Genomic DNA, 26,537 nt, shown 5'->3' with positions numbered 1-26,537 from the left:
CTTCTCCTAAACTCTTCATCCAATCCGCCAGCGATTCCCATTGAACTTTTCATCAATCCTGTCGCCATGTCCCTGTCTGAGCCACAGTAATTGTGCACCGATGTGACTGTCACAGTCTCCTAGCCGGCTGTCCTGTATCCAGGTCACAGTGTGTCCTCTACACCACAGCCAAATCATCATTATAAGACATGTGTTAAAGCATGTCACTCTTCAGTTTCAATCCTTCAGTGGTTTCCCATCAGTTTTTAAACCCTGCATGATTTGCCATGAGTTACCTCTCTTATCTCTTACCTCTCTCTCCTAGCCACACACCCCAGACTCCTTTTCCCCTGAGAGCATTTGCAGTCATGATTTCCTCTGCTTGAAATGCTCTTCTTCTGCATGTCACCAAGATTCCCTTCCGGGCTTTATTTAGGTCTCTCTCTCTATTGTCACCTTCTCACAAAGATATCTCCTTGCCAATCCTTCTGAAATATGGCCCCCAGTCCCTCCCTACATCCTATTTTTGCTTCATGTTTTTTCATACTACTTATCTCTACAGACATTGTTTTGTACAGTTGACCCTTGAACAATACCAGGCTTGGGGTGCTGACTCCCCACGCAGTTGAACATCTATATATAACTTCTGATGCCCCCAAAACTTCACTACTAATAGCCCGCTACAGACCAAAAACCTTACCAATAATATAAACAGCCAATTAACACATATTTTGTATATGTATTACATACTCTATTCTCACAATAAAATAAACTAGAGACAGGAACATGTTTTTAAGAAAATCCTAAGAAAAAATACGTGTATAGTACTATACGGCATTAGGATCGAGACCTGCATTGGGCTCCTTGCTCAGCAGGGAGTCTGCTTCTCCCTCTGCCTGCCACTCCCCTTGCTCATGCTCACTCTCTCTCTCTGACAAATAAAAAAAATAAAATCTTAAAAAAAAAACTGACCTTTATTCTCCTCTCATTGCCTGGATATATCATCAGAAACCACCCTCCAACCCTCTCCCCTCTGGTAACCGTCAGTCTGTTTTCCATAATTAAGAGTCTGCTTCTTGAGTTAAGATGGTGGAGGAACAGGGGACCCTGATTTCCTCTGATCCCTAGAATTCAGCAAGATAACAATCAAATCATTCTGAACACCTGTGAAATCAATCAGAGATCTAAGAAAAGAAATGCTGCAATTCTACAAATAGAAAAGCCACCATTTTTGGAAGGTAGGTGGTGCAGAGACATGAGTCGGGGTGATCTATCAGAGGATATGGCAGAGGGAGGGCACCTGCTTAAGGAGTCACTGCCAAGTATTATAAGCAGCCCCAAATCAGAACTTTTAGAAGCCTGCCACGGTAGAGGATGTCCCTGGCTTAAAGGTGTTCAGGTGGTGAAGCAGGCCAGAATCCCAGGTGGGACAGTATAGTCTCAGGATCCCTGGGGCCACTAAAAGAATGGGGGTGCCTGAGTGTGGTAGGGTTCCCGGGCATCGGAGCGGGGAAGCTGTCTGTAGCCAGGCTACGCACCCACTTTTTGCTCAATGTTTCCATAAACTGATAACCACTGTATGGTCACGCAACTACTTTTCTGACAGGGGCCCAACAAAAGACAGGGTGGGGAGACCTCCCTCCCTTGCTGGGGAGGAGCAGTGTGGATGCACACCTCAGGAGTCTGTAAAGTCTTGAGACTCAAAACTGGGTCCCATGCCTGAGATGAAAACACTTGGTTATGAGCTGAATGAACACAGAGTTCTAATGGAAAATAGAGGGACAAGAGGGGTTGACTGCTTTTCTGTCAGAGATAACTGAAGAATGGGGGATGCGAGCTTTCAGCTCCGGGGCTAGAGGTCTGGGCGCCGCCATATTTATCCCCCCTCTTGATGCTGAAAGCATTGAGGGAGCAAAACAGCACCACACAGTGCAATCCAGAACAACTGAAACGAGCCTGGCAGGGAGGCACCGGGCCAAGGACGTCTGGTGGACCAGGCCTGCCCTTCCAGTCTCCTCATCCTCACCACGGGGCAGGAACCACGTGGGGCTCTGTGTGGAGCTCCGTGTCCTACTTTTGGGGGACAGGCAGGGCAGGGCTATTACTGAGATGTAGTCACAAATGGAAGCTCTAGCAGAAAGGATACATGAGGCAGAAGAGAGAGTCAGTGATGTAAAAGATAAAAGGATAGAAAAGAAGGAAGACAGGAAAAAGGAAGACAGCTACTAGATCACCAAGGGAGACTTGAGAAATCAGCTGTGCCAGAAAGCGAAATAATACCCTGGTAACAGAGGGGAGGAAGGCTTATTTGAACAAGTTATAGCTGAGAACTTCCCTAATCTTCATAAATGACTTGAAACTCTGTGTCGAAAACCCAAAAGACTCCAGCAAAAAAAATCGCTAGAACTGATACAGGAATTCAGTGAAGGCACAGGATATAAAATCAATGCACAGAAGTCAGTTGCATTTCTGTACAATAACAATGAGGCAGAAAAAAAGAAAAATCAAGTAATTGATCCCATTTACAATTGCACCAAAAACCATAAGATACCTAGAAATAAACCTAACCAAAGTAAAAGTTCTATACTCTGAAAACTATAGAACACTTATGAAAGAAATGGAAGAAGACACAAGAAATGGAAAAACACTCAATTCTCATGGATTGGAAGAACAAATATTGGTAAAATGTCCATGCTACCCAAAGCAATTTACACACTCAATGCATTCCCTGTCAGAGTACTATCAGCATTCTTCACAGAACTGGAACAAATAATCCTACTATTTGTATGGAACCAGAGAACACCCAGAATAGCACACCAAATTAACAATGCATTAAAAGGATCATACACCATCATCAAATGGGATTCATCCAGGGAGGCAAGGATAGTTCAATATCTGCAAACAAATGTGATATACTACATCAACAAAATGAAGGAGAAAAAAAAATTACATGATTATCATAATAGAGTCAGGAAAAGGTATTTGACAATAAAAATTCTGAACAAAGTCTGTATAGAGGAAATGTACTTCAATGTAACAAAGGCCATATACGACATACCCACAGCTGACATCATAATCGACACAAAAAGCTAAAAGGTTTCCTCTTAGATCAGGAAGAAGACAAGGATGGCCACTCTCCCCACTTTTAGTCAACAATAGTATTGGAAGTCCTCACCACAGCAATTAGGCAAGAAAAACAAATAAAAACATCCAAACTGGAAAGGAAGAAGTAAAACTGTCACTATTTACAGACAACATGATATTATATATAGAAAACCCTAAAGCTTTCACCAAAGAGCTATTAGAACAAATGAATTCAGTAATGTTGCAGAATACAAAATTAATATGCAGAAATATGTTGCATTTCTGTACACAAATAACAAATTATCAGGAAAAGAAATTAAGAAAAAATTTCATTTACAATTGCATGAAACAGAATGAAATACTTCGGAAAAATTTTTTAAAAGATTTTACTTATTTATTTATTTATTTACTTACTTACTTATTTGACAGAGAGAGAGAGCATGAGTGGGGGAAGGAGCACAGTGAGAGGGACAAGAAGACTCTGTGCTGACCATGGAGTCAGACATGGGGTTTGATCTTGGGGGTTTAATCTCATGACCTTAAGAATATGCCCTGAGCTGAAACCAGATGCTCAACCAACTGAGCCTCCCAGGTGCCCCAACCTATGAGTAAGTTTAACAAATGAAGTGAAAGATCTATATGCTGAAAATTATGAGACGTTGCTAAAAGAAACTGATGATGGCACAAATAAATGAAAAGACATTCCATACTCACAAGATGGAAGAATTAGTATTATTTCAATGCCCACACTGCTCAAAGCAATCTACAGATTTAATGCAATCCCTACCAAAATACCAATAGTATTTTTCACAGAATGGGAACAAAACAAATAATCCTAACATTTTTATGGAACTGCCAGAGACCCGGAACAGCAAAGAAATCTTGAGAAAGAACAAAGTTGCAGGTATCATGCTATAGTAATCAATACAGTCTTTGCTTGCACAAAAACAGACACACAGATCAGTAGAACAGAACAGGGAGTCTAGAAATAAACCCATGCTTACATGGCCAATCTGTAACAAAGGAGGCAAGAACATACACTGTGGAAAAGACAGTATCTTTTAAAAGCAGTTTGGGAGGGGCACCTGGGAGGCTCTGCTGGTTAAGCAACTGCCTTTGGCTCAGGTCATGATCTCAGGGTCCTGGAATTGAGCCCCACTTCAGACTCTCTGCTCAGAGGAGCCTGCTTTTCCCTCTCCCTCTGCCTGCTGCTCTGCCTGCTTGTTTTCTCTCTCTGTGTGTCCCATAAATAAAATCTAAAAAAATAAAATAAAATAAAAAGCAGTCTGGGAAAACTGGGCAGCTACATACAAAAGAATAAAAGTGGACCACATTCTTATACCATATTCAAAAATAAGCTCAAAGAGGATTAAAAACTTAAATGTAGACCTGAAACCATAAAAATCCTAGAAGAAAAACCAGGCAGTAAGCTCTTTATCACTCAATATTTTTTTGATGTCTCTTCAGGCAAGGGCACAAAAACTCCAAAATAAACAAATGGGCCTGCCTCAGACTAAAGTTTTGGCACAGTGAAGGAAACCACCAATAAAACAAAATATAACCTACCAAATGGGAGAAGATACTTGCAAATCATATACCTGATAAAGGGTTGATATCCAAAATATATAAAGAACTCATACAACTCAATAACAAAAAGTATACAACCCCATATTAAAAAATCCTGAATAGACATTTTTTCAAAGAAGACACACTGATGGTCAACATACATATGAAAGATGTTCAGCATCACTAGTCATCAGTGAGATGGGAGTCCAAATGATCAGGAGATAGCCACCCACAGCTGTTAGGATAGCTATTACCAAAAAGACAAGAAATAACAAGTGTTGGTGAGGGCGTGCACTATTGGTTGGAATGTAAATTCATGCAGAAGATTAAGAGAATATATATATATATGGAATATTACTCATCCCTTAAAAAGAATGAAATCTAGCCATTTTCAAGAACATGGATGGACCTAGAGGGTATTATGTTAAGTGAAATAGGTCAGAGAAAGGCAAATACCATTTAATGTCACTTATATATGAAATCTAAAAACAAGACAAAACAAAACATAAACAGCCTTATAGATATATAGATACAGAGAACTAACAGGTGGTTTCCAGAGAGGAGGCAGATAGAAGAGGGCCAAAATAGGTGTAGGGGATTAAGAGGCACTAAGTTCTAGATAAAAATAAGTAAGTCATGAGGATGTAATGTACAACATAGGGAATATAGTGAATAATATTGTAATAACTTTGTATAGTGATAGATGGCAACTAGACCTATGATGCTGATCATTTCATAATGTATAAAAACATACTTAACTATCCTGTACACCTGAAACTAATACAATATTGTGTGTCTATTTTAATTCAATTAAAAACAGACCAGATGAGGAGGGAGAAGGTATGTGGGAAATCTCTGTACCTTTCAGGTAGTTTTGCTGTGAACATAAAATTTCTCTAAAATAAAAAATAAAGTCCATTTTAATTTTTCTTATTTTTTAAATTATTTTTTTCTTATATACTTATTTGACAGACAGAGATCACAAGTAGGCAGAGAGACAGGCAGAGAGAGAGGAGGAAGCAGGCTCCCCGCCAAGCTCGATTCCAGGACCCTGAGATCATGACCTGAGCCCAAGGCAGAGGTTTTAACCCACTGAGCCACCCAGACTTCCCTAAAGTCCATTTAAAAAACAAAACAAAACAAAACAAAAAAACAAACAAACAAAAAAACCCGAATATTTAGAAAAAAAATACCAGACGAGAGCACCATGTTAAATACAGAGAAGACATCAGACGTATAATACTGCGTATTGCATAGGGCTAGAGTAAGGGGTTAATAATATTTACTCAACTTCTGCTTCCAGATTTCCTCCCAGTGTGTGAAGGAACGAGGTGCCCTGGTCAACTCCCTGTGCTGTACAGCAGCCCGGCTCAGTCTCATAACAACCCCCCCCCCCCCACGCCCCACGCCCAAGGTAAAGCGCCAGCTGGCAATACTTATGCCTTTCACTGACGGAGGGACCAAGTTTTGGAGCACTCAGATGTTCAACAGGTGTGTAACTGGCTGGGGCCGGACGCCCTGGCTTCGGAAGGGTAGTGCTGCTCTTCTCCTCCAGGCCAGAGCGGCCCCACAGGCTGCACTCTCTCCCTCTCGGCTGCAGAGGGAGCGCGTGAGATACCCTGCACTCCCGACTCCGAGTCGGCAGGCGAGGGGCGGGGAGAGGGGCAGGGCGAGGGGCGGGGAGAGGGGCAGGGCGAGGGGCGGGGCGGGACGTGGGCAGGACGCCGGGAGTCCGCCGGCCGCAGTTAAAGCGCGCTGACCTGGGGGGGGGGGGGGGGGGTGGAGAGCGGCTTCCAGGAGGCTCTTGGGTCCGCGTGAGGTGGCAGCAGGTGGGACCGTTACCCGCAGGCAGCCGGGAGCGAGCGGGGCGGCCGGAAAGGAAGCGTGCCGGTCCACCATGATCCCCCTGGAGAAGCCCGGCAGCCGCGGCTCCCCCTCGGCCGCCGCCTCCGGGTCGGGCCGGGCGGGCGGGAGTCTGGGTGCGCCGCGCCGGCCGCCGCTCCCACCTCAGGCCCGCGGGCTGCTGACGGAGATCCGCACCGCCGTGCGCACCGAGCCCTTCCAGGACGGCTACAGCCTGAGCCCAGGCCGGGAGCTGGGCAGGTGAGGCGGGCGGGGCCCGGCGGCCGATCAGTGCCAGAAGCCGGCGGGCGGGCGCCGTGGGGGTGGCGGGCCCGGGGCCGATAGCGCGCGCCGTGACTTGGCACAAACTTGGGTGCGGGCGGCGGGCAGCGGGCGGGGCGGTCGAGTCGCAGCAGCCAGCCCTCCGCGCGCCACGGCTTGTCCCCGCAGCCGGCGAGGCGCTCCCCGGCGCGCGGCTCTCACCCGGGAGCGGGTGTGACCGAGTCCCCCGACGGCGGGGATCGGGGCCGTCAGCCCCGTCTCTGCGCAGGCCCTTCCGGCGTCTGAGGCGTTTTCCATGCGAGGCGGCGAGGGGGGCGTGGGAGCTGCGTGCACTTCCCCGGGAGCCGCAGCTGCGGCGTCGGCGCTGGCTTCGCGCTTCAGCTCGCGCGTGTGTGCTCGGTCCCCTCCGTGGCCGTGCGAAGGCGAAGCGGGGCGGGACGGCTTCCGCTGCCCCCGCGCCGGCCGGCCGTCTCAGCCTCGCGCCGACTTCGTTTTCGGTTTCTTGGTTTCGTGCGACTTTAGTTGTGAAGTATTTGGGTCTCTGTGGCCCAGGTCCCATCGGTTTTACTCCCAGGCTCTTGGCCCTCGCTTCGCGCTTTCCCCTCTGCTCCAGCCGGCCCTTGTCCTCTCCTCCCGCCGCCGCTCTTCTTTCGGCTCTTCGTGAAAACTGTGAAAGGCGAAGGCTTGCTTGGAGACCTTACACTGTGCGTGTTGATGAGGGGTGAGGGCCAGGGGTCGGGGGACCGACTCCCCTTTTCCTTACGAACAGTTTGGAGAAGTCCGAGGCGTCGGTGTTGGAGTCAGACCTGAGCGCGTTCAGCCTGGCCGGCCCGCTCCGTGTGCCTTCGACTGGGTCACTTCGACTCCTGCTTTCTCACCCATAAAATCAGTATCTTGACCGTGCCCGCCTCCCTCGCGGGGGTGCTGTGCGGGTGACAGGCCTGTAAAGCACATGCTGCAGGTCCTGGCACAGAGACTCAGTAAACGTCCGCCGTTGCTGCAGACGTCTGTCCCGCTTGCCAGACAGCGCCACGGTAGGATGGGGCAAGGGCCTGACGGTGGTGACTGCCTTCATCTGGGGTCTTGGGAAAGGAAGGTCTTGTAACATTGCTCACAAGCAGTATTTTAAAAGCTCAATTTTGCATATATTAAGCTGGCTTTTATAAATAGGGGTTGGGGGTTTTTTGGTTTATTTTTTTGGAGGGGAATCTACCTTAAACATGTCATCCTTATTTCAAATGTTCACAAAAGGAAGAATACCTTTCAGAGCAAGATACACTTCGCTATGGTGCGCACTATTTTTTTTTTTAAGATTTTATTTATTTATTTGACAGAGATCACAAGTAGGCAGAGAAGCAGCGGGGGGGTGTGTGTGGGGGGGGAAGCAGGCTCCCCGCTGAGCAGAGAGCCTGATGTGGGGGGCTGGATCCCAGGACCCTGAGACCATGACCTAAGCCGAAGGCAGAGCCACCCAGGCTCCCCATGGTGCGAACTAATTAACTGGATCTGTACTGACTCAGCTAGGTATTCTAACTCATCCAAATTCTAGACATTGTGAAGTAGCCCTGTCTCCTGAGAAGGGAAAACTAAGACTTTCTATTATTTGGTTGTCTGGCTTCCTTCCACAGAAGGAAAACTGGCATTACAAAGCTGAAATATCTTTAGGTGGCAAGCACTGTCTTGTAGAGTTTGTAATAAATGACTTAATCTGAAAAAATTGATTTGCACCCTACCAGGTGTTGATACTAAGTCCTCCAGGAATGTTCTTTTCAGTTCTTATTTTTGTCTGTATTGTAAAATTCACTTGCCTACAGGTATTTATCTTTTGCAAATATATTACATATATTTGTATGCTCACATAAGTTTGTTTACAAAAGTTACAACTCCTGAAGCAGGGCAATTAGATAGCTACTTAATATAAGAACCTAAAACAGAAAAACCAAATTAATGTATTTGTTTCTTTTTGATTCCTTTAATTTTTTTTCTTTTTTCTTTTTGTCACGGAGAGGTTTAATGCAGTGATAAAGACCATGGTCTTTGGAGTCAGGCTGTGGTTGAATCTTAGCTCTTTACTTACCACTTATATGAACTCGAACAACTTAACCATTTATTGCCTCACAGTTGTAGAGAGAATTAAATAGAACACATCTATAGCATTAAGGCTGTGCCTTTCTTAAGGGGAACACCCAATAAATATAATTCATTGTGTAACAATAAGTGTTCTTTTACATATAACCAGAAAGCAAAATGCACAATTTTATGCTTCTGTCTGTGGTGAAAGTAGTGAAATCTCATTGCAAAACAGACAGGAACTGTTTAGAACTCTCAGGAAGCAAAAGTTCTGTTTTCTGTTATTAGCAGTCTCTGTTTAAGATTTATAAATTTTGCATGTGTATTATGGTTCTGACATAATTATTCATAATCTTTTCTGTAATAAGAAAGGCGTCTTTTTTTCCAGCTATGAACTGTGGTTGCATTTTTGGTATAACTAATTGATCTCATTCTGATACAGAATTCACAAAATTATCTGTTATATTTTAATGATGTAGTAGGAAAAAGCGAAGATCTATTTGCTACATTCTATGGCCTTTCATTTAGTAAAAAATATTGAAGAGATGAGAAGAGATAAATGTTCAAAGAAACTGAGTTCTTTAAGAAGTTACCATTTTTTATCTTACACAAAATTAAAGCTTTCAGTGAAATGGTTGAAGAGAATTTTTGAAGTGGTCAATTTTGGTTCTATAGTAATGAGAGGATGTGATTTTGATTATTTTTAAGAAATGTAAGGTCATATTCTTTGATGTTTCCAACAGAGTCCATAGCAACCTAAATGTGGGTAAATATAGGATATAAAATTTTGTTTCTTGAAGCTTGACTTCTTATTTGTAAAGCTTGTTACCTTTCTTTCAGTCAGGATATGTGCCAGTGTAAACCACATAAATGATTATAGGTACAGGAGACATGACCTTGAGTTCTGAGAATTTTTTCATAATATTGATTCCCCTTGAGCTTGAAAGTATAGGAACAAAAATAAGTTTCTAGAAATTTAAAATAGTACAAATTTCACATTGAATGATTTGCCTTACATGTGTTTTCATTATTTAGTCCTCAACTTTAACACTTTTTATGCATTGATAAATTTTATCTTAAGAAAAAAAGGATTTTAAAGCCAAAAGAATATCTTTTACTAAATTATTACATACTGATAGTTGAACTTCCCTATGAGAAAAAATATGAATTCTCTGCTGAATGAGTATTTCATAAATACTTTATTATGGTTATACAGGTGCTTTCAGTTGTATTATCTTACTTAATTCTCACATGCACGTATTGAGAGAAAGAGAGAGAGCTCAAGCAGGGGTAACTGCAGAGGGAGAGGGAGAAGCAGGCTCGCTGCTGATCAGGGAGCTGGATATGAGGCTCTATCCCAGGAACCTGGAATCCTGACCTGAGCCTAAGGCAGGCAGATGCTTAACTGACTGAGCCACCCAGGCACCCCCGGAAAGTCCCATTTTCAATGAGAAAACCCAGGCAGAGATTGATGGAGTCTTATGAAAGACTGCTGAGCTGGCACTCTTTGAAATCCCTTCTGTTATATAAGTCAGATATTTCTCAAAGAATAATCTGCAGCCTGTCTTGTAGCTGAAGCAGTTTCTCATAGTTTTTATGAGAGGACATGAGTTCCATGTTGGGACGAACTCTATTTAAGCTTCTGTGTCATATAGTTTCCTCTTCAGTTGGTCTTTGTGGTAGATAGGGATGTTGTGTATCTTTCTCTTCAGAGCAGTTGAGAGTAACTAGAATAAGAAAGGATTATTATCAGAAAATAAGAGAATATTCAAGCTGAAGGAGGGCGGGTATAATTCAGGAACTGTGTGTTCTTTACCTGGATTCATGGCTGTAGATAATGGCTTCAGGCTTTTGTACCTTATAACTACTTGAGTATGTGTCATAAATTATAATTCATAATTTCTTTAGAAATTAAAACCTTTCTGGGGCATGTGACTGGCTCAGTCAGTTGAGCTGTTGATTCTTGATTTCTGCCCAGGTCATGATCTCAGGGTCCTGAGATCCACCCCTACATAGGGCCGCACGCTCACTGGAGAGTCTGCTTGAGGATTCTCTCTTCCTCTGCCCACCTTCCCTGCCCCCCCACCCCCATCTCTCTCTCTCTCTGTCTCGCAAATAAATAAATCTTTGAAAAAAGAAATTAAGACCCTTGGTAAGTAATATTGTTCATGTAGAAGTTGCCTTGTTTTAGGATGGATATTATTTAAGATTCCTTGGCCACTAGTGATTAGTTTGAAGAGTATTTACCAATAGTTGTGTGTAATTTGGTATTTTTGGAAGGATTAAAAAAATTGGCTATGTTTGTGGTTCAGCAGCAGGGTTACTTAGCAAGTTCTAAGGCAGATACTTCATTGAGTCAGCTGTTCTAATTTTTGAAAAGTTGGGACTTAAAATGTTAAAATCTTAACTTAAAATGTCCATAAACTTGGTGTGCCTGGGTCGCTCAGTTGGTTAAGTGTCTGCCTTCAGTCCAGGTCATGATCCCAGGGTTCTGGGATGGAGACTACATCAGGCTCTCCACTTAGCAGGGAATCTTCATTACCCTCTCCCTCAGCCCCTCCTCCCTCACCGGCTCTCAAAATAAATAAAATCTTTTAAAAATAAAATATAGTCACTTCTTAGACTTTTTGGCTAAGATCAAGTGTAAAAAAAATACATTAACTTAAGGATTGAAGAATTTCAGCCTCTTCATAAAGCTATGTGTAACAAAATTTTATAAAATCAGATTATTGAACCAAGTGCATTAGAAAGCTAAGTAGCTATTGTCATTAATTCACCTATTCAGGTAAAGAAGAAGGAACTATACTTAATGAGGAAAATTTTACATCAAGTAGAGAGTTCAAGTTAGCCACCTTCAAAATTTCTCTGTTCTAGGATTCTTCTTTACAAATTACTATCATTATAGATCTGAAGTTTGTGCCCCAAACACTAAAAATAGTTACTGATTACTGATCATTTGTTGAATGCTATACACTGTAGAGATGTAATTTTGTGTAGTCTTTACTATCTTGCAAGGTTAAGTGCTATCAACCTAATCTTACAGATGAGGAATTCAGGCTCAGAAATAGTTGAGTAAATTGCCCAAGATTATGTAGTTACAAGCCAGAATGGAAAATAGTTTGTCTTTTAAAGCCCTGGCTGTTCTTGTCACTCATGCTGATAGCTGATCTGAAGGACTCACTGACTTTTACACTTAGGATCCATAGATATTTTGGGTTCTGCTGGTTTCCTTTCAGAGGTAAGGAGACAGGTAGAATCTGTCCTAGATCTTTCTGGAGTGGAACTTCTTACATTTAATAGCACTCCAGTGCTATTAAGTAAATGTTCTGTATTAAGCACATAAGGCACTTTGCTAGCATCTGGCAATTATTCTCAAATGTAACAAATCAGTCACTATTCCCTTTATCAACAAGAAGACCTGTCACCTGGGAAAATTTTATGGGGAAAATAACTTTTGAGCTCAGCCTTAATGAATGGATGGAATTCCAGTTGTAGTGATGGAAGATACTCCTCCGACCATTGGCAATAAAATAAATAAGCACAGTGGCAGAAAAATTCAGTGAAAGAGGGAATAACAAGCAGTCTGATGTGGTTAAAATATTAAACTTCATAAGATTAAGTTGCCAGAGAACTTTTATTTAATAAAAACAGGAATAGCTGTGTATATTCAGGGTGCTTATCTGATACCCTATTTGAGCACCTGCCATCTTCAGGGCACTATGGAGATACAAAGATGAATGATAAGTGAGGTCTAACTAGGGACGTCCTAGCCTAGCTTGGGAAACAGGCATGGTGCAACAAATGGTACTATGTCAGACCAATTTAAATAACATGTGCAAACCCATCCAAACCTGTTACCATTCTTAAAATCAGTCAATTGATGGTACCACGTTTATCCAGTGCTCAGGTAAAAATCTTCCAGATTTTTGTGGAACAAAAAAATGCTTCCACTTTTCCCTTTTCCCCTCAGCTCTGCCTGCAGTTCCATCTGCCAAGGAATGCTTATGAACTTTGACCCTCTTTTAAATGCTTCGTCTTTTCCTAGCCTCTACGCTGCTGTTTTACTGGAGACCTACTGCCTTAAATTATTTTATTGGTTTCCCTAGTCTCTAGTTAACATTTTGTAATAAACTGTTAATAACACTATCAGAATTATCTTTAAAAAATTTATTTTAAAAATTCTAACAAGTACCCATTTTTACCTTGAGAGAGTCCAAACTCCTTAGCACTTCTTAAAGATGTGCACCACACCTTCCTAAGTTAGGCCTCAGCAATGCCAAGATGACAAAACCAAGGAGGCTTAGACTGGTGGATCTAACTCAATGTCCTTCTTCTAATTATTTGTTGATGTATCTTTACTTTCCCGCCTCTCTGCAATGTATTATCATTCAGTGGTTCTGAAATATATTGATTTTTTTATATTCCCCCCACCAAAAACTATTTAATACAAACCTGAGTTGTCAGTTTGGTGTGTAATAGTGAACCACAGATTTTTGTGAAATGCATGGCGAACTCAGTAAATCGTGAGAACTGTGTAGTCCAGGAAGAATTTTGGCTAAATCAATAAAGAAAGCAGATGTGAAACAAACATCTTATGCCCTTTGAACCTCATCAGCTTCAAGTCTGTAGATTAACTGTGGCCACTAGTTTCCGGAGAACACTATCTTTCTGCCCAAGTAACCTGAAATTCAGGATTTAGATACAATCATGGTTTTTACCATGAAGCTGTGGTAAAACGTGCATATTTTAATCCTTGAGGGGTGTAACATTTAAACACTGTGATGATATAATTCTTAATGTGTTCACTAGGACTCAGCACCTTGAATGCTGAATCTCCCATTTCTGGGTACTGTGTTGCTCTACAGAAAGAACAGTCTCAGAAGTCTTTTTATCTCCTTTGTACTCTTCCTTGAGTAGTTTCAAGGGTTCCCCTCCCATTGCACCAGTCATCTAGAGGTGAAGGCCGTACAGGTTTCCTCAAAACCCTCATGATCTGCTGTTCTTGCTGTCAGTTTTAGTATCAGAATGATGGACGAGTTTCTTCAGTGTGGGATAATGCAGGGCTTGGTTGACAGTTGCCAGCCGCCTATTTTTGTAAGGCTCCTGAGCTATATAGAATGACTTTTACATAGTTGAAAAAAATCAGTAATATTTGATAATTATATGAAATTCACATTTCAAAGTCCATAAAGTGCTTTTGTTTTGTTCTGTTTTGTTTTAACCCAGAGCCACCCATTCATTTACCTTTTGTCTGTGATTTCATTTTACAATAGCGGACTTGCATAGTGGCAACAGAGACCAGCAAGACCGAAAATATTTGCTATCTGCCCCTTTACAGAAAAATGTGCTGACTTCCAATGTAGTGCATGACACAGTGGAAAGAAAAGAATAAACCTAAAACTGTGAAGAGTGCTTCCAAAAAAACAAAGGCGGTGTCCAGACTAGGCACTGGTGGGGGTGGAGAGCCATGGGAACTGTGCTGGCAACCCTAAGAAGTGGTTGTGTGGCTCCAGATGTCGAATTGAATATGGGTCCCTTTCCTGTATTTGCCTCTGTTCTGGAATTTAGCAATAACTTTTCTGTAAAAGGGCTCCCAGAGTTTGTAGGTTTGCATGTGTCTGAATCCCTTTCTCTTTTGAGTCATCTGTCTTCCCATCTATTCAAAAATACACATTCAGGCTAGATATGAAGTCGTATTTTACTTAATGCAGAGTACTGTATTGCCTGGAATGTTAAGTGTGTGAACAGTGAACATTTGTGTATTTGATGGAAGAGTATGTAAAGCAGTTCAGCAGAGTCATTTCTAAATTACCAGGAACATACTTCCTGTCAATTATATATGTTGGCCTGTTTTTTATAAATGAAACTTTATCTCTTTTTCTCTTTTGAAACTTCTGACATAGTAATAATTTGATTCTTCTTATTTTTTTCTTAAAGATTTTATTTATTAGAGAGAGAGCACAAGTGAGGGGCAGAGGGAGAAGGAGAAGCAGACCCCCCACTGATCAGGGAGCCCCATGTGGGGCTTGATCCCAGAACCCTGAGACCATGACCTGAGCTGAAGGCAGATGCTTAACCAACTGAGCCACCCAGACGCCCCTGATTCTTTTAATATCTATGATTTTTTTTCTCAAAAGAACTCATAAGTCATCAGGAATCTTTTAAAACTTGATAGAGATGTTAGTCTAATGATTTTGCGGAGTAAAATAAAAGGCATTAGTCTGTGATGAATAGGTTTATGATTTAATCCCTCTAAGCATCTATAAACGTCTTTCACATCTTTGTGAACAGAAAGAACTTTGATCTGAACAAGGGTGCTGTTAGGTAGATTGTTACTTATGTGAGCAACTAAGTTCACAGTTATACGTAAGCATATATCCTTTAACATTTTTATTAGTGGGGGTTACAAAAGTATAAAGTGCATGAAAAATATATTTGTGGTTAACAGCAGCTAGGAAGGAAAAATTAGTACTCAAAATTACATCAATAGTCTAGAATTCTGGGTCCAAATCTAGAATAATGAGAAAGTCTTCAGAACCTTTATGGGGATAAGGAATGATTGAAAATTGGAAAAAGAAGGGACATGTGAGAGCTCAGGTTGTGATCCCAGGGTCCTGGGATGGAGCTCTCTGCTCAGTGGGGAGCCAGCTTCTCCTGCTCCCTCTGCTCCTGCCCCACCCCACTTGTACTCTTTCTCTCTCCATCTCTCTCAAATAAATAAAATCTTAAAAAAAAAAAAATGGGGAAAGGGAGTGGCAGTTAACAGATCCCAGCTTCCATCAATACCCAATAGATTTGCATTTGGAAGAGAAAGGTCTTTCTGTACTGCTCAGCAAAAAGCCCAGACTCAACAGCCCTTCACTTTAGGCTTGTGATGAAAATCTTTTTAAAATAATATGCACCCAAGAGTGGAAGAAACAACCTCACAGTTTGAAAGAAGACACTGATACTGGCAGTAGGTTAAAAAAAGGAAAAAAAAAAACCAACAACCCAGAAACAAAAACTGATTCCTAAGCTGCCTTCCAACTTAAAGATTGGGTATTTTGGGTGATGACTATCACAAATTAATGATTTGTTTGACTAATAGCTTTTTATTTAGCACTCACTTTGTGACAAATCCCTTGTTGAGCAATTGCTATGTATTATATGGTTGAATTCTTACACAACCCTGTCAAGTGGATTCTGGTGTGTCCTCTTTTACAGATAAGGAAGATGAGATTTAAAAGGTATAATGAATTGCCCAAGTGGGCTGCAGAGCTGTTTCTGGGATTCAAACCCACATCTGATTCCAGAACTCATAGCCTTAATTTGCTTAGTTTGTTAACACTCACTCCCCTGTGACTTCCTTATTAGTTTAATAACAGATGATAGTGTAGTGTATCAAAATGATGCTTGTTGTATCTCTCTTTATAGGAAAACGAGACAGTTCCAACTGATGCTGTAGTTGAAATATATAAATGAGATCCATAACTTTTGTAGTTTTGAAAGGCAATATAGTATTAGTCAATTCAGTTCTTTCAGAAATTCTGATAACCAGTTTCTCTTAATAAGCCTAATACCTTTTTTCAAGATTCAAATCATTCTTATGTATAAATGTAAAAAAATAAATTGTATAACTGCAAAAAATATTTACTTTAATATACGGTTATTCTCTATTCAGAAGTAATTTTGCAGGTTTACCAGTTACATTTTATTTGATTAGAGCTGTACCTATTAAATTCCTAAGTGGTAGTCCTGCATTTGTGATTGAATATGGTCTGAATTTGATTATCCACTGATGAATATTTGGAAATTTTATGAAAATTTACCATCTCTAGAAAGTTGTCAAGTTTAACAGGGAATGTTTTTGTTTAATTCTAGGGGGAAATTTGCAGTGGTGAGGAAATGCATAAAGAAAGATTCTGGAAAAGAATTTGCAGCAAAGTTCATGAGAAAAAGAAGAAAAGGTCAAGATTGTCGGATGGAAATAATTCATGAGATTGCTGTTCTTGAACTGGCACAGGACAATCCTTGGGTCATTAATTTACATGAAGTCTATGAAACGCCATCAGAAATGATCTTAGTTCTCGAATAGTAAGTATTATTTTCCTTAGAGTTTGTTAGACAGTCTATACTTCATAGGATGCTAGTCATCTGTGATATGTATTGTAGCCTAGCCCTGGAAATCTGAAGATTTTCCAGAACTTTTTCATGTGTTTCTCTTGTTAATTTGGAAAATACCAAATTAATAAGAATGCATGTATATTAGATTTTTTATTTTCATTCTTTAATGAAATTCTTCTGATAGTAAAGTTCTCTTGTGTTCTTATTAAAGGCACTCTTCAGAAACTAAGTGATACCAAGGTAATATTAAAATAAGAGACATTTCACAGTCTCTTACATGTTCATATAGTCTGAGTTAATATTCTCCTTCCTTTCAGAAACAATTGTTTGATTCATACCATGTTTTCATTTGAGTAAGTAGGGACTGTATAGGAAACAGCTTCAGAAAATGGACAGTTTTTTCTTCTTAAATCCATTTTCCCTCTCTGCTTCTCCTACTAAAGGAAATGATTGATAGATTTGAATACATATAAAAGTCGTAACTACATCAAGAAATACAAAATGAAAAGATAAGCTCAGGGAGAATAGTTTTATCTGTTCATCCAAAATGCTTAAAATTTATTTACTCTGTAACTAGATAGTACAAATTACACAAAAACGTGAACCTCCCAGTTTAAAAATAATGGACAAAGGATATGTTAAAATTTCAACCAAGTAAAATTGAAAATCTGATCAGCTTTATTAAGCGATTCTAGCAAGTGGAGGGCAGCTCCAAGGAGTTGTACAAAGTGGACAGGTTTTCTAGGAAGGAGCGTGTGGCAAGAAGTTATTAGCAAAAGAGGGGGAAAAAGGATTGTTTCAGGCAACATCACCTTCCCTTAAGGGGAGGGCAGGGAGTCTTATTAGGTGGATTACCTCATCTTCTTTTGGGGGGATGGATAGGGCCCATGTGAGATTCCTTGCTGATGCTGGTCAGAAATTTTCTGATTGACTGGTTAAGACTTATACTTCTAGGGGCACCTGGGTGGCTCAGTGGGTTAAGCCTCTGCCTTCAGGTCAGGTCATGATCTCAAGGTCCTGGGATTGGGCCTTGCATCGGGCTCTCTGCTCGGTGGGGAGGCTGCTTTCCTCTCTTTCTCTCTCTCTCTCTGCCTTACTCTCTGCCTACTTGTGATTTCTGTCAAATAAATAAATAAAAAATCTTAAAAAAAAAAAAGACTTATACTTTTAGGGGAGGTTGAAACTGTAATTAGGTTAGATATGAAGCCCTAGTTTGGTGATTTGTTGATTTGGTGACACCAGGTTGGGCCTGTGCTTTTCTTTTTAACAGATATGAAGGGAAATTCCACATAGATGTACATATATATAAATGGCCTATATGTATATGAAAAATATTGATTCTTAGAAATTATATAATGTAAATTTAAAAATATTTCCCCTTACAAGAGTGGCAGAGATCATAACGAAAAAGTTGATGTTCGTGGGTTGAAACATCTGATTTATGCTACAGGTGCAACTTTTCTGGAGGACAGACTGGAGTTGTGTATCAAAAACTGAAAACAACGATGATGATGAACAGTCTTTAATCCAGCAATTTCACTTACATATTTTTCCACAAGGAAATAATGGGGCAGTTGAGCAAAGATGTGTTAGAAAATATTCAGTGAAGGTTTTTTTAATGTAACAAAAAAAGAAATAACCTAATTGTTTAATAGAAAGGGCTCAGTTGGTTAAATAAGTGATAATGTCACAAAGTGAATTACTGTGCAATCATTTAAAAAGCTAAGGTGGATATAAATGTTTCAACATAGATTTTTTAAAAAATATTGTTAAAAAAACATTACAAATGTGTAGTATTCTTAAAAAATTTGTAGAAAGCAAATTCTAGATGGCTAAAATAGTGGCTTCCTCTTGATAATGTAATTCAAGAGCATTGTGTTTATAAATTTTAATTCAGTAATTTCACTTATAGGAATCCCTTCTAGAGAAATTATAAAATGTGTTTCACACAGGGTATTTTTAATAAAAATATTTAAAATGACGGGATGGTTAACAAATGTAGTATATGTGGATCATATCTGAATAAAGTTTTCTAACTTAAAAAAAAGTTGGTCTAGGAATCTCATTTATAAATCCCCTGCCTACCTAGATTTTGGTTTCCAGTTTGTTTTGGAGAGGATCAAGGCATGACTGGAATTTGATCTAGAAAAGACTGTGAAATGCTACTCTCCCACCAGATCTCATTCCTCTCCTGTTCCCACCAAACCTGCTCTTCCGCCTTTAATCCTGGGCTCTTCCCAGGTCTCCCGGTCTTTCTGCTGGCTCCAAACTCACTTCCTTTTTGTGATTCCCTTTTCTTCCGTGGCTAGTTCTGCTAGTCTCTCGCCAGCACCTCACATTATTTCCTTCTTTCTCCCAGTCTCAGATGAGCTTTCGCTGTCCTTGGGTAGTTCTTTACCTAATCTCTCGTTCTTTTAATGTGCCCCCCCCCCCTCGCCCCCGCCAGGATCTCAGGATCTATTCAAAACCTTTAACACACTCACTACATCACCTGCTTCCCATCTTTTCTGAGACACCTGGCCCTTTGTCCCCTCTCTGGAGAGAATAAAGGCTGGCAGGCACTCTCCCGCAGCATCCCTCACCCCTTCGCTTCTATCTGAAGCTTCCACTGCTTAACTCTGAGGCTAAGACCTTAATTTGTGCTTTTTAACTCTCTTCTTTTCTAGGGCCGTAGTTTTGCTTGAGGTGAGTTCACTGACCTCTCTCAGCTTTTCAGCCCCTCTTCCAAGGTGGTGCTCTGCCCTTGTCTTCCAGTGTGGCTGTCTCTCTTATCCTAAAATTCCTTTTCCTCAGTTTTGACTGTCTTTAAACCATGGTCCTGGCTTGCTTTGTCCTTTCCTGCCGTACTCTCTAAAGGAGCAGGCTGCGTTTACAGCTTTCCTCACCTCGTCCGTGTGTCGCTCTCCGCCAATCCTTGCATGTGTCACGGGCCATTGCACCATGACTCTCAGCTGCCGCACCTGCTCTTCCCAAACCGTTTGCCAAAATCTGTCTCCTCTTTTCAGCGCTCACTCCACTTCTTACTCTCTGTAAACCCTTTGTTGTATTATACCTTCTTTCTTGAAATGTCTTCTTTCTTGGCTTTCAGGGTCTCTCTCTTTTTTCTTCTTTTTTCTTTTAAATCTGTCACAGCCTTTCACCCTGCTTCTGCCGTGTGAATACAAGTGCTCCCCAGAGTTCGTTAGCGGTGTTCTTGTCGTGCATTTATATTCTGTGCATTTACTCTGACTGATAACAACCTGTGTGGCTTCAGCTATTATTTATAGTGATTATTTCCAAATCTTTGTCTCCAGCCCTGGGCCTTCTAAGTTCTGACTGCGTCTCTCTGTATCCAGCCACACATCGTTATCAATTCAGGATATGAATATGTGGGCTCCCCTGCATTGCCCAGATAATGCCTGTTCTTCTGTTCCCCATTTCCATTGTTATTCCCCATTTATTTCATAGCTCAGGACTGAAACCTTGACTCTCCTCCTTTACCTTATCTCCTTTAAAAGCTTGTAAATAATAAATTACCAAGTTTTTCACTTAAACCTCATCCTTGCGTTCCTTTTTCTTGGTACCTGCTGTTTCTCCTCTCTGTTGGGTCTCTGATGGACTCTGAGTAGCTTCTTGGCTGATCACTCTGGCTTCAATTCCAGGATGTTCCACAGATTTCTGGTAGGTTACTAAGACATAGATGTGGTAATATCATTCCCTTGCTTAGAAATCTTCGGTGGCTTCTGTTGATTTAGTGATCATGGTTTCAGGACCACACATCAATATGATCTGTCTAAAAATATTTGTATTCTACTTTTTGTATGAAGAGGAAGTCTTAGAAATATGCTTTTGGATATTGAGGTATCAAAATTCTCAGCCACATAAGTAGATTGTTTTGAGGGAAACGGGCAGGTTTATGATCCCCACGTCACTAATACATTTCGCATACACTTAAGTACCTGCCATATGCACCAGGTGCTAATAGTATAAAAGTGGTATAAAAGTAAAAAAGTATGAAAGTAAGAACAGCACAGCCTCTGCCCTCTCCATGCTACAGGCTTAGTGAAGGAAATATAAATGATTACAATGATGTTGGTGTTTAACCAGAAATGCTTGCTAGTTGCTGTGGGAACAAAGTGTCCTGGTCGTGTAAGAAGTGACTGTGTGTGCCAGGCACTATGCTAAGTCTTTCAGCCAGCTTTATAGAAAGTATTCACGTGCTGTATATACATTCTCTGTTCTATTTTTTTTTAAATTTTCAGGTTTATTGAGATATAATTACATAAAACATTTTGTAAGTCTGAGGTGTAGAATGTGTTGATTCGATACCCTTATGTATTGTGTGATGATTACCATTACAGCATTAGTTAACACCTGCATCAAGGTATATAATTACCTTTTGGGGGGCAGGGGGGGTGGGTAAGAACATTTAAGATTTACTTTCTCAGCAACTTTCGAGTATATAATATTAGTAACTATCACCACCATGCTATACATTAAATTTCCAGAACTTACTTGTCTTGTAACTGCAAGACCAGTAAGTGCCCTTTGACCAATATCTCCTTTTCCTCCACCTCCCCACCCACTGGTAACCACCAGTCTAGTCTCTGTTTCTAGGAGCTTTGCTTTTTTAGATTCCATATATATGTGGAATATATTAAAATGGTTGAATAATATTCCATTTTATGTATATCACATCTTCTTTGTCCATTCTTCCATTCATCGATACTTCAGTTAACAGGGGAGTGTTAATCTTTTTGAGATTCTGTTTTCATTTCTTTTGTATATATACCCAGAAGTGGGATTGTTAGGTCATATGGAAGTTCTTTTGATGAACTCCATACTGTCTTTTCTTTCCTTTCCTTTTCTTTTTTCTTTTTTTAAGATTTTATTTATTTGACAGAGCGAGAGAGCACAAGCGGGGGGAGCAATAGAAGGAGAGGGAGAAGCTGGGTCCCTGCTGAGCAGGGAGCCAGATGCAGGGCTTGATCCCAGGACTCTGGGATCATGACCGGAGCCAAAGGCAGGCTCTTAAGCATCTGAGCCACCCTGGCGCCCCCCCATACTGTTTTCATAGTGGCCGCACCAATTTACATTCCCATTAGCAGTGCCCATGGATTCCCTTTTCTCTGCATCTTTGCCAACACTTGTCTCTGTGATGATAGCCATCCTAACAGGTATGAGATTATACCCAGTTGTGGTTTTGATTTGCCATTCCCTGGATGATTAGTGATATTGAGAACATTTTTATGCACCTGTTGAACATTTATATGTCTTCTTTGGAAAAATGGTCTGTTTAGTTTCTCAACCCATTTTTAAAATCACATTGGTTGTATAAATTCTTTATATACTTTGGATATTAAGCCCTTATCAGATACATGATTTGCAAATATTTTCTTCCATTCCATACATTGCTTTCCATTTTGTTGATGGTTTCCTTTGCTGAGCAGAAGCTTTTTAATTTGATGTAATCCCACTTGTTTATCTTTGCTTTTGTTGTCAAACCAAGAAAATTGCCAAGACTGATGTCAAGCAGCTTACAGCTTATGTTTTTTCATAGGAGTTTTATGTTCATGTCTTATATTCAAATCTTTATTTTGAGTTGACTTTTGTGCATGTTATGAGGTAAGCATCCTGTTTCATTCTTTTACGTGTAGCTATCCAGTTTAAAAAAAAAAAAAAAACATTCATTGAAGTTCATTGAAGGGACTGTCCTTTATTGTATATTCTTGGATATTGTATATCCTTTTTCATTAGTTAATTGACCATCTATGCATAGTTTTATTTCTGGGCTTTCTATTTCTGTTCCATTAATCTATCTTTTTATGCCAATACCATACTGTTTTTATTGCTGTAGCTTTAATACACACATACACACACACCCACAGTTTTTTCACAAGAAACTTTTTGTATTAGAGGTAAAATTGGTTTATAACATTATGTAAACTTCAGGCGTACAAAATTTGACTTGACGTGTGTGTACTACAAAGTGATCAATACTGAAAGTCTAGTTACTATCCATCTTCATATAATTGGCCCTCTTCACTCACTTTTGCCCACCTCTCTCCCCACTTAGCCTCTGGTATGTTCTCTATATCTATGAATTTTGTTTTGTTCATTTTTTTAAAGATTCCACATATGAGTGAAATTATATGGTGTTTATCATTTCACTTAGCATATCAGGGTCTGTGTTGTCACAAAGGCAAGATTTCATTCTTTTTAATGGTTGAGTAGTAACTTATTTTGAAATTGGAAATATATTTTGAAATCCAGATTTGTTGTTTCTCAAGATTGCCTTTGTTATTCAGGGTCTTTTGTGGTTCCATGCAAATTTTAGGATTTTTTTTTTCTGTGTCTCTGAAAAATGCCATTGGAATTTTGATATGAATTGTGTTGAATTTGTAGATTACTTGGATAGTATGAACTATTCAACAGGATTAATTCTTCCAACCCATGATCATGGTATATCTTTCCACTTACTTATGTCCTCTTTGATTTCTTTCATCAGTATCTTACAGTTTTCATTGTGTAGATCTTTCACTTTCTTGGTTAAATTTATTCCTAAGTATTTTTTTTTTTTTTTTTAAGATTTTATTTATTTATTTGACAGAGAGAAATCACAAGTAGATGGAGAGGCAGGCAGAGAGAGAGAGGGAAGCAGGCTCTCCGCTGAGCAGAGAGCCCGATGCGGGACTCGATCCCAGGACTCTGAGATCATGACCTGAGCCGAAGGCAGCGGCTTAACCCACTGAGCCACCCAGGCGCCCCTATTCCTAAGTATTTTATTCTTTCTGATGCCATTGAAAATGGGGTTGTTTTCTTAATTTCTCTTTCTGAAAGTTCATTGTTAGTGTATAAAAACACAATGATTTTGGTATATTGATTTTGTATCCTGCAACTTGATTTATTTGTAAATTTTAGGACAAGATTTTATATGAGAAAAAATTTCAGAGGACTAATCAACCTAAAGTCACACTAAATAACAGCCAAGATTCAATCTGGGAGTGTGTGATTCCAGAGCTTTTACCCATGAGTTGTGCTGCTTTATGCATCTAGGAGATAGATATTTAGGGTTTTATACTAACTCATTGCCTTACCTAGAATGTTTCAGATTGTTTTGACCTTCTCTCCTATTTTTCTGTCTGACTTACACCTCCTCTCCTGCTAGTCCTTTTCCAGCCACAGTGTGCATTTTAGACACACTGTCTTTTCTCAGCACTTAAAGATGTCATTGAGTTGTCATTTGCCTTTTGTTTATGACAAGAAGTCTGCATTGATTCTCCGTTCCTTTATAAATGTCTCTTTTAAAGACATTAATTCAGAAATTTGAGCATGATGAGCCTTGGGTTTTCTTTGTGTTTATTCTGCTTGGGGTTTACTTTGAGCTTCTTGGTTGGATCTTTGGGATTATAGTTTTTATCAGTTTGGGAGTTTTTCAGCCATTATTGAAAAAAATATTTGTGTCCCCCCCCAACTCTCTTCTCTTGTTCCTTCAATTACCATCTGTTAAACTGCTTGATATTGTCACTCAGGTCCCTGGGATCCTATTGTTTTTGTTTCTGTTTTTTTTCCCCCTTTCTAAAGATTGAATTGCTAGGTCTTAAAATTCCGTTGCTATATCTTAAAATTCACTGATTCTTTGCAGTGCTATAAAGCCCATCCAGAGCAGTTTTCATTTTAGATACTTTATCTTTAGAAGTTCCATTTGGTCCTTTTTCGTACCCATCATCTCTCTTGTTATGGTCATATTTTACTCTAAATCCTTGAGTATATTTATAATGCCTTATCTGCCAATTCCATAATCTCTGTTATTTCTGGGTCTGTTTTTATTGTTTTCCTGTAAGTTGTGGATTGTAATTTCTAAGATTTTATTTATTTGACAGACAAAGATCACAAGTAGGCAGATAGGCAGAGAGAGAGAGAGAGAAGCAGGTTCCCTGCTGAGCAGAGAGCCTGATGCAGGGCTTGATCCCAGGACCCCAGTATCATGACCTGAACCAAAGGCAGAGGGTTTAACCCACCGAGCCATCCAGGTGCCCCGAATGGATTGTAATTTGTGGCACTTTCAGATGTCTTAATTTTTGGAATGATGCCATACATTAAGATTGCCACAGTGTTGAGTGGATTTTATGATCTTTCATTAAAAATAATGACGTTTGTTTTGACAGGCAGTTAAATCACTTGTAAATCCGCTTTCTTGGGGGCAGTTCAGAGGCTACTTAATCTTACTACTAAGGTATGGCCCTTCTGGGATGGGGGGCCTGCTAACTGCCAAGTGGTTCACATGATTTGTCTACTTCAACTGGACAGGATTGAAATATCTTATACTGTTCTCTGTGAATGCTAGGAATTATTCAGCTTCTAACTTCCCAGCAATTCTTTGCTTGACCTTACAGAGTTTCACCTTATGCTTGCCCTTATTAGTATTTTATCTAAGACTTCAAGATACAGCTAAGCACATGTCTGGAAATCTTTCTCTATAGGTCACTCCTCTTGAAATCCAACTTCATTAGCTTCATCAAACTCCTGGTCTGTGTCTTCATTTTAGCAAGGCTGCCATATTCTGCTTAAGCTTCTCTACCACCCTGTATCACAGTCCATAAATTATTTCCAAATAGGAAGACAGACAGTAGGGCTACTTATTGGTGTCCCTTTTCTTTGGGATCATGGTCCAAACTGCTTACGTTCTCATGTCTGAAAACAGTTGGCTCATATACTTTGCTCATTTTCTAGTTGTTTATAGATAAAGGGTAAGTTCTCTGCCATTTGGCTCAAAGGGGAAGTAGGTACTTAACCTTTAGTGAGTCATGTCCTGTATTTTTTACACCATCATGCCCTTATACTTTGTACACTCTGCCTGGGATGTGCTCTTAACCATTTCAGCTAGTGGATTCCTTTTCCTTCTACAAGTCTTAGAATAAATGTCATTTTTTAATAAGCTTTATTTTCTCCTTTCCAATGAATTGCTCAGTTGCTGAATTATCAAATCACTTGATATATAATTTCACATGCACATATATTTATACATATGTATTTTTAAAAATGTTTCATTTTTTTCTCTCCCACTAGTACCTGAAGTTATAAGCCATACTTTCTTTATTTTAAAGATTTTATTTATTTATGTATCAGCGTAAGCATGCACAAGCAGGGGGAGTAGCAGGCAGAAGGAGAAGCAGGCGCCCTGCTCAGCCCCATGTGGGGCTCGATCGCAGGACCCTGCGATCATGACCTGAGACTTAACCAACTGAGCCATCTAGGCGTCCCCATACTTATTTGTAATTTATCTTTATATCCATAGCACATTGCACAGCACTTAACATATTTGATTGGTATTTGTTAATTTTGAAGAGTGAGGGAGGAAAGATCTGAACTGAGCCTTGAAGCAGGTACAAATGGATATGCTAGTTTCGATAGAAAAAGGAATGTTTGGTGTCAGAGTCTAGCCTAGGTGCAGGCAGCCAGGCAAACAGTTGCTTTTAGCCTGCAAACATCGTGTACATACATGGATTTGCAAAATGTTGATCAAAAGATACTTAACTTTCTAAGGGCCACTAGAACGTTGAAATGAAAAGTTCTTTATCTGTTTTATAAAAATAGTTTCTGTGTAAAATTTTTTGGGCAAAGTTCCTGAA

General features: G+C 40.1%; 1 protein-coding gene across 1 annotated transcript in view; it reads left to right on the top strand.

Moving 5' to 3' along the window:
- The first annotated feature begins 6,361 nt into the window (after nucleotides 1–6,361).
- Nucleotides 6,362–26,537, top strand: part of STK17A (serine/threonine kinase 17a) — a 42,958-nt gene continuing 22,782 nt past the window's right edge. The window contains exons 1-2 of the mRNA XM_059397211.1: nucleotides 6,362–6,732; nucleotides 16,684–16,896. Of these exons, the coding sequence (XP_059253194.1) occupies nucleotides 6,527–6,732; nucleotides 16,684–16,896 (419 nt within the window). The 5' untranslated portion in view covers nucleotides 6,362–6,526. The remainder of the gene's footprint in view (nucleotides 6,733–16,683; nucleotides 16,897–26,537) is intronic.

The sequence above is a fragment of the Mustela nigripes genome, chromosome 4, assembly GCF_022355385.1.
Source record: "Mustela nigripes isolate SB6536 chromosome 4, MUSNIG.SB6536, whole genome shotgun sequence".
Taxonomy (NCBI): Eukaryota; Metazoa; Chordata; class Mammalia; order Carnivora; family Mustelidae; genus Mustela; species Mustela nigripes.
This window is presented reverse-complemented; position numbering and strand designations above follow the sequence as displayed.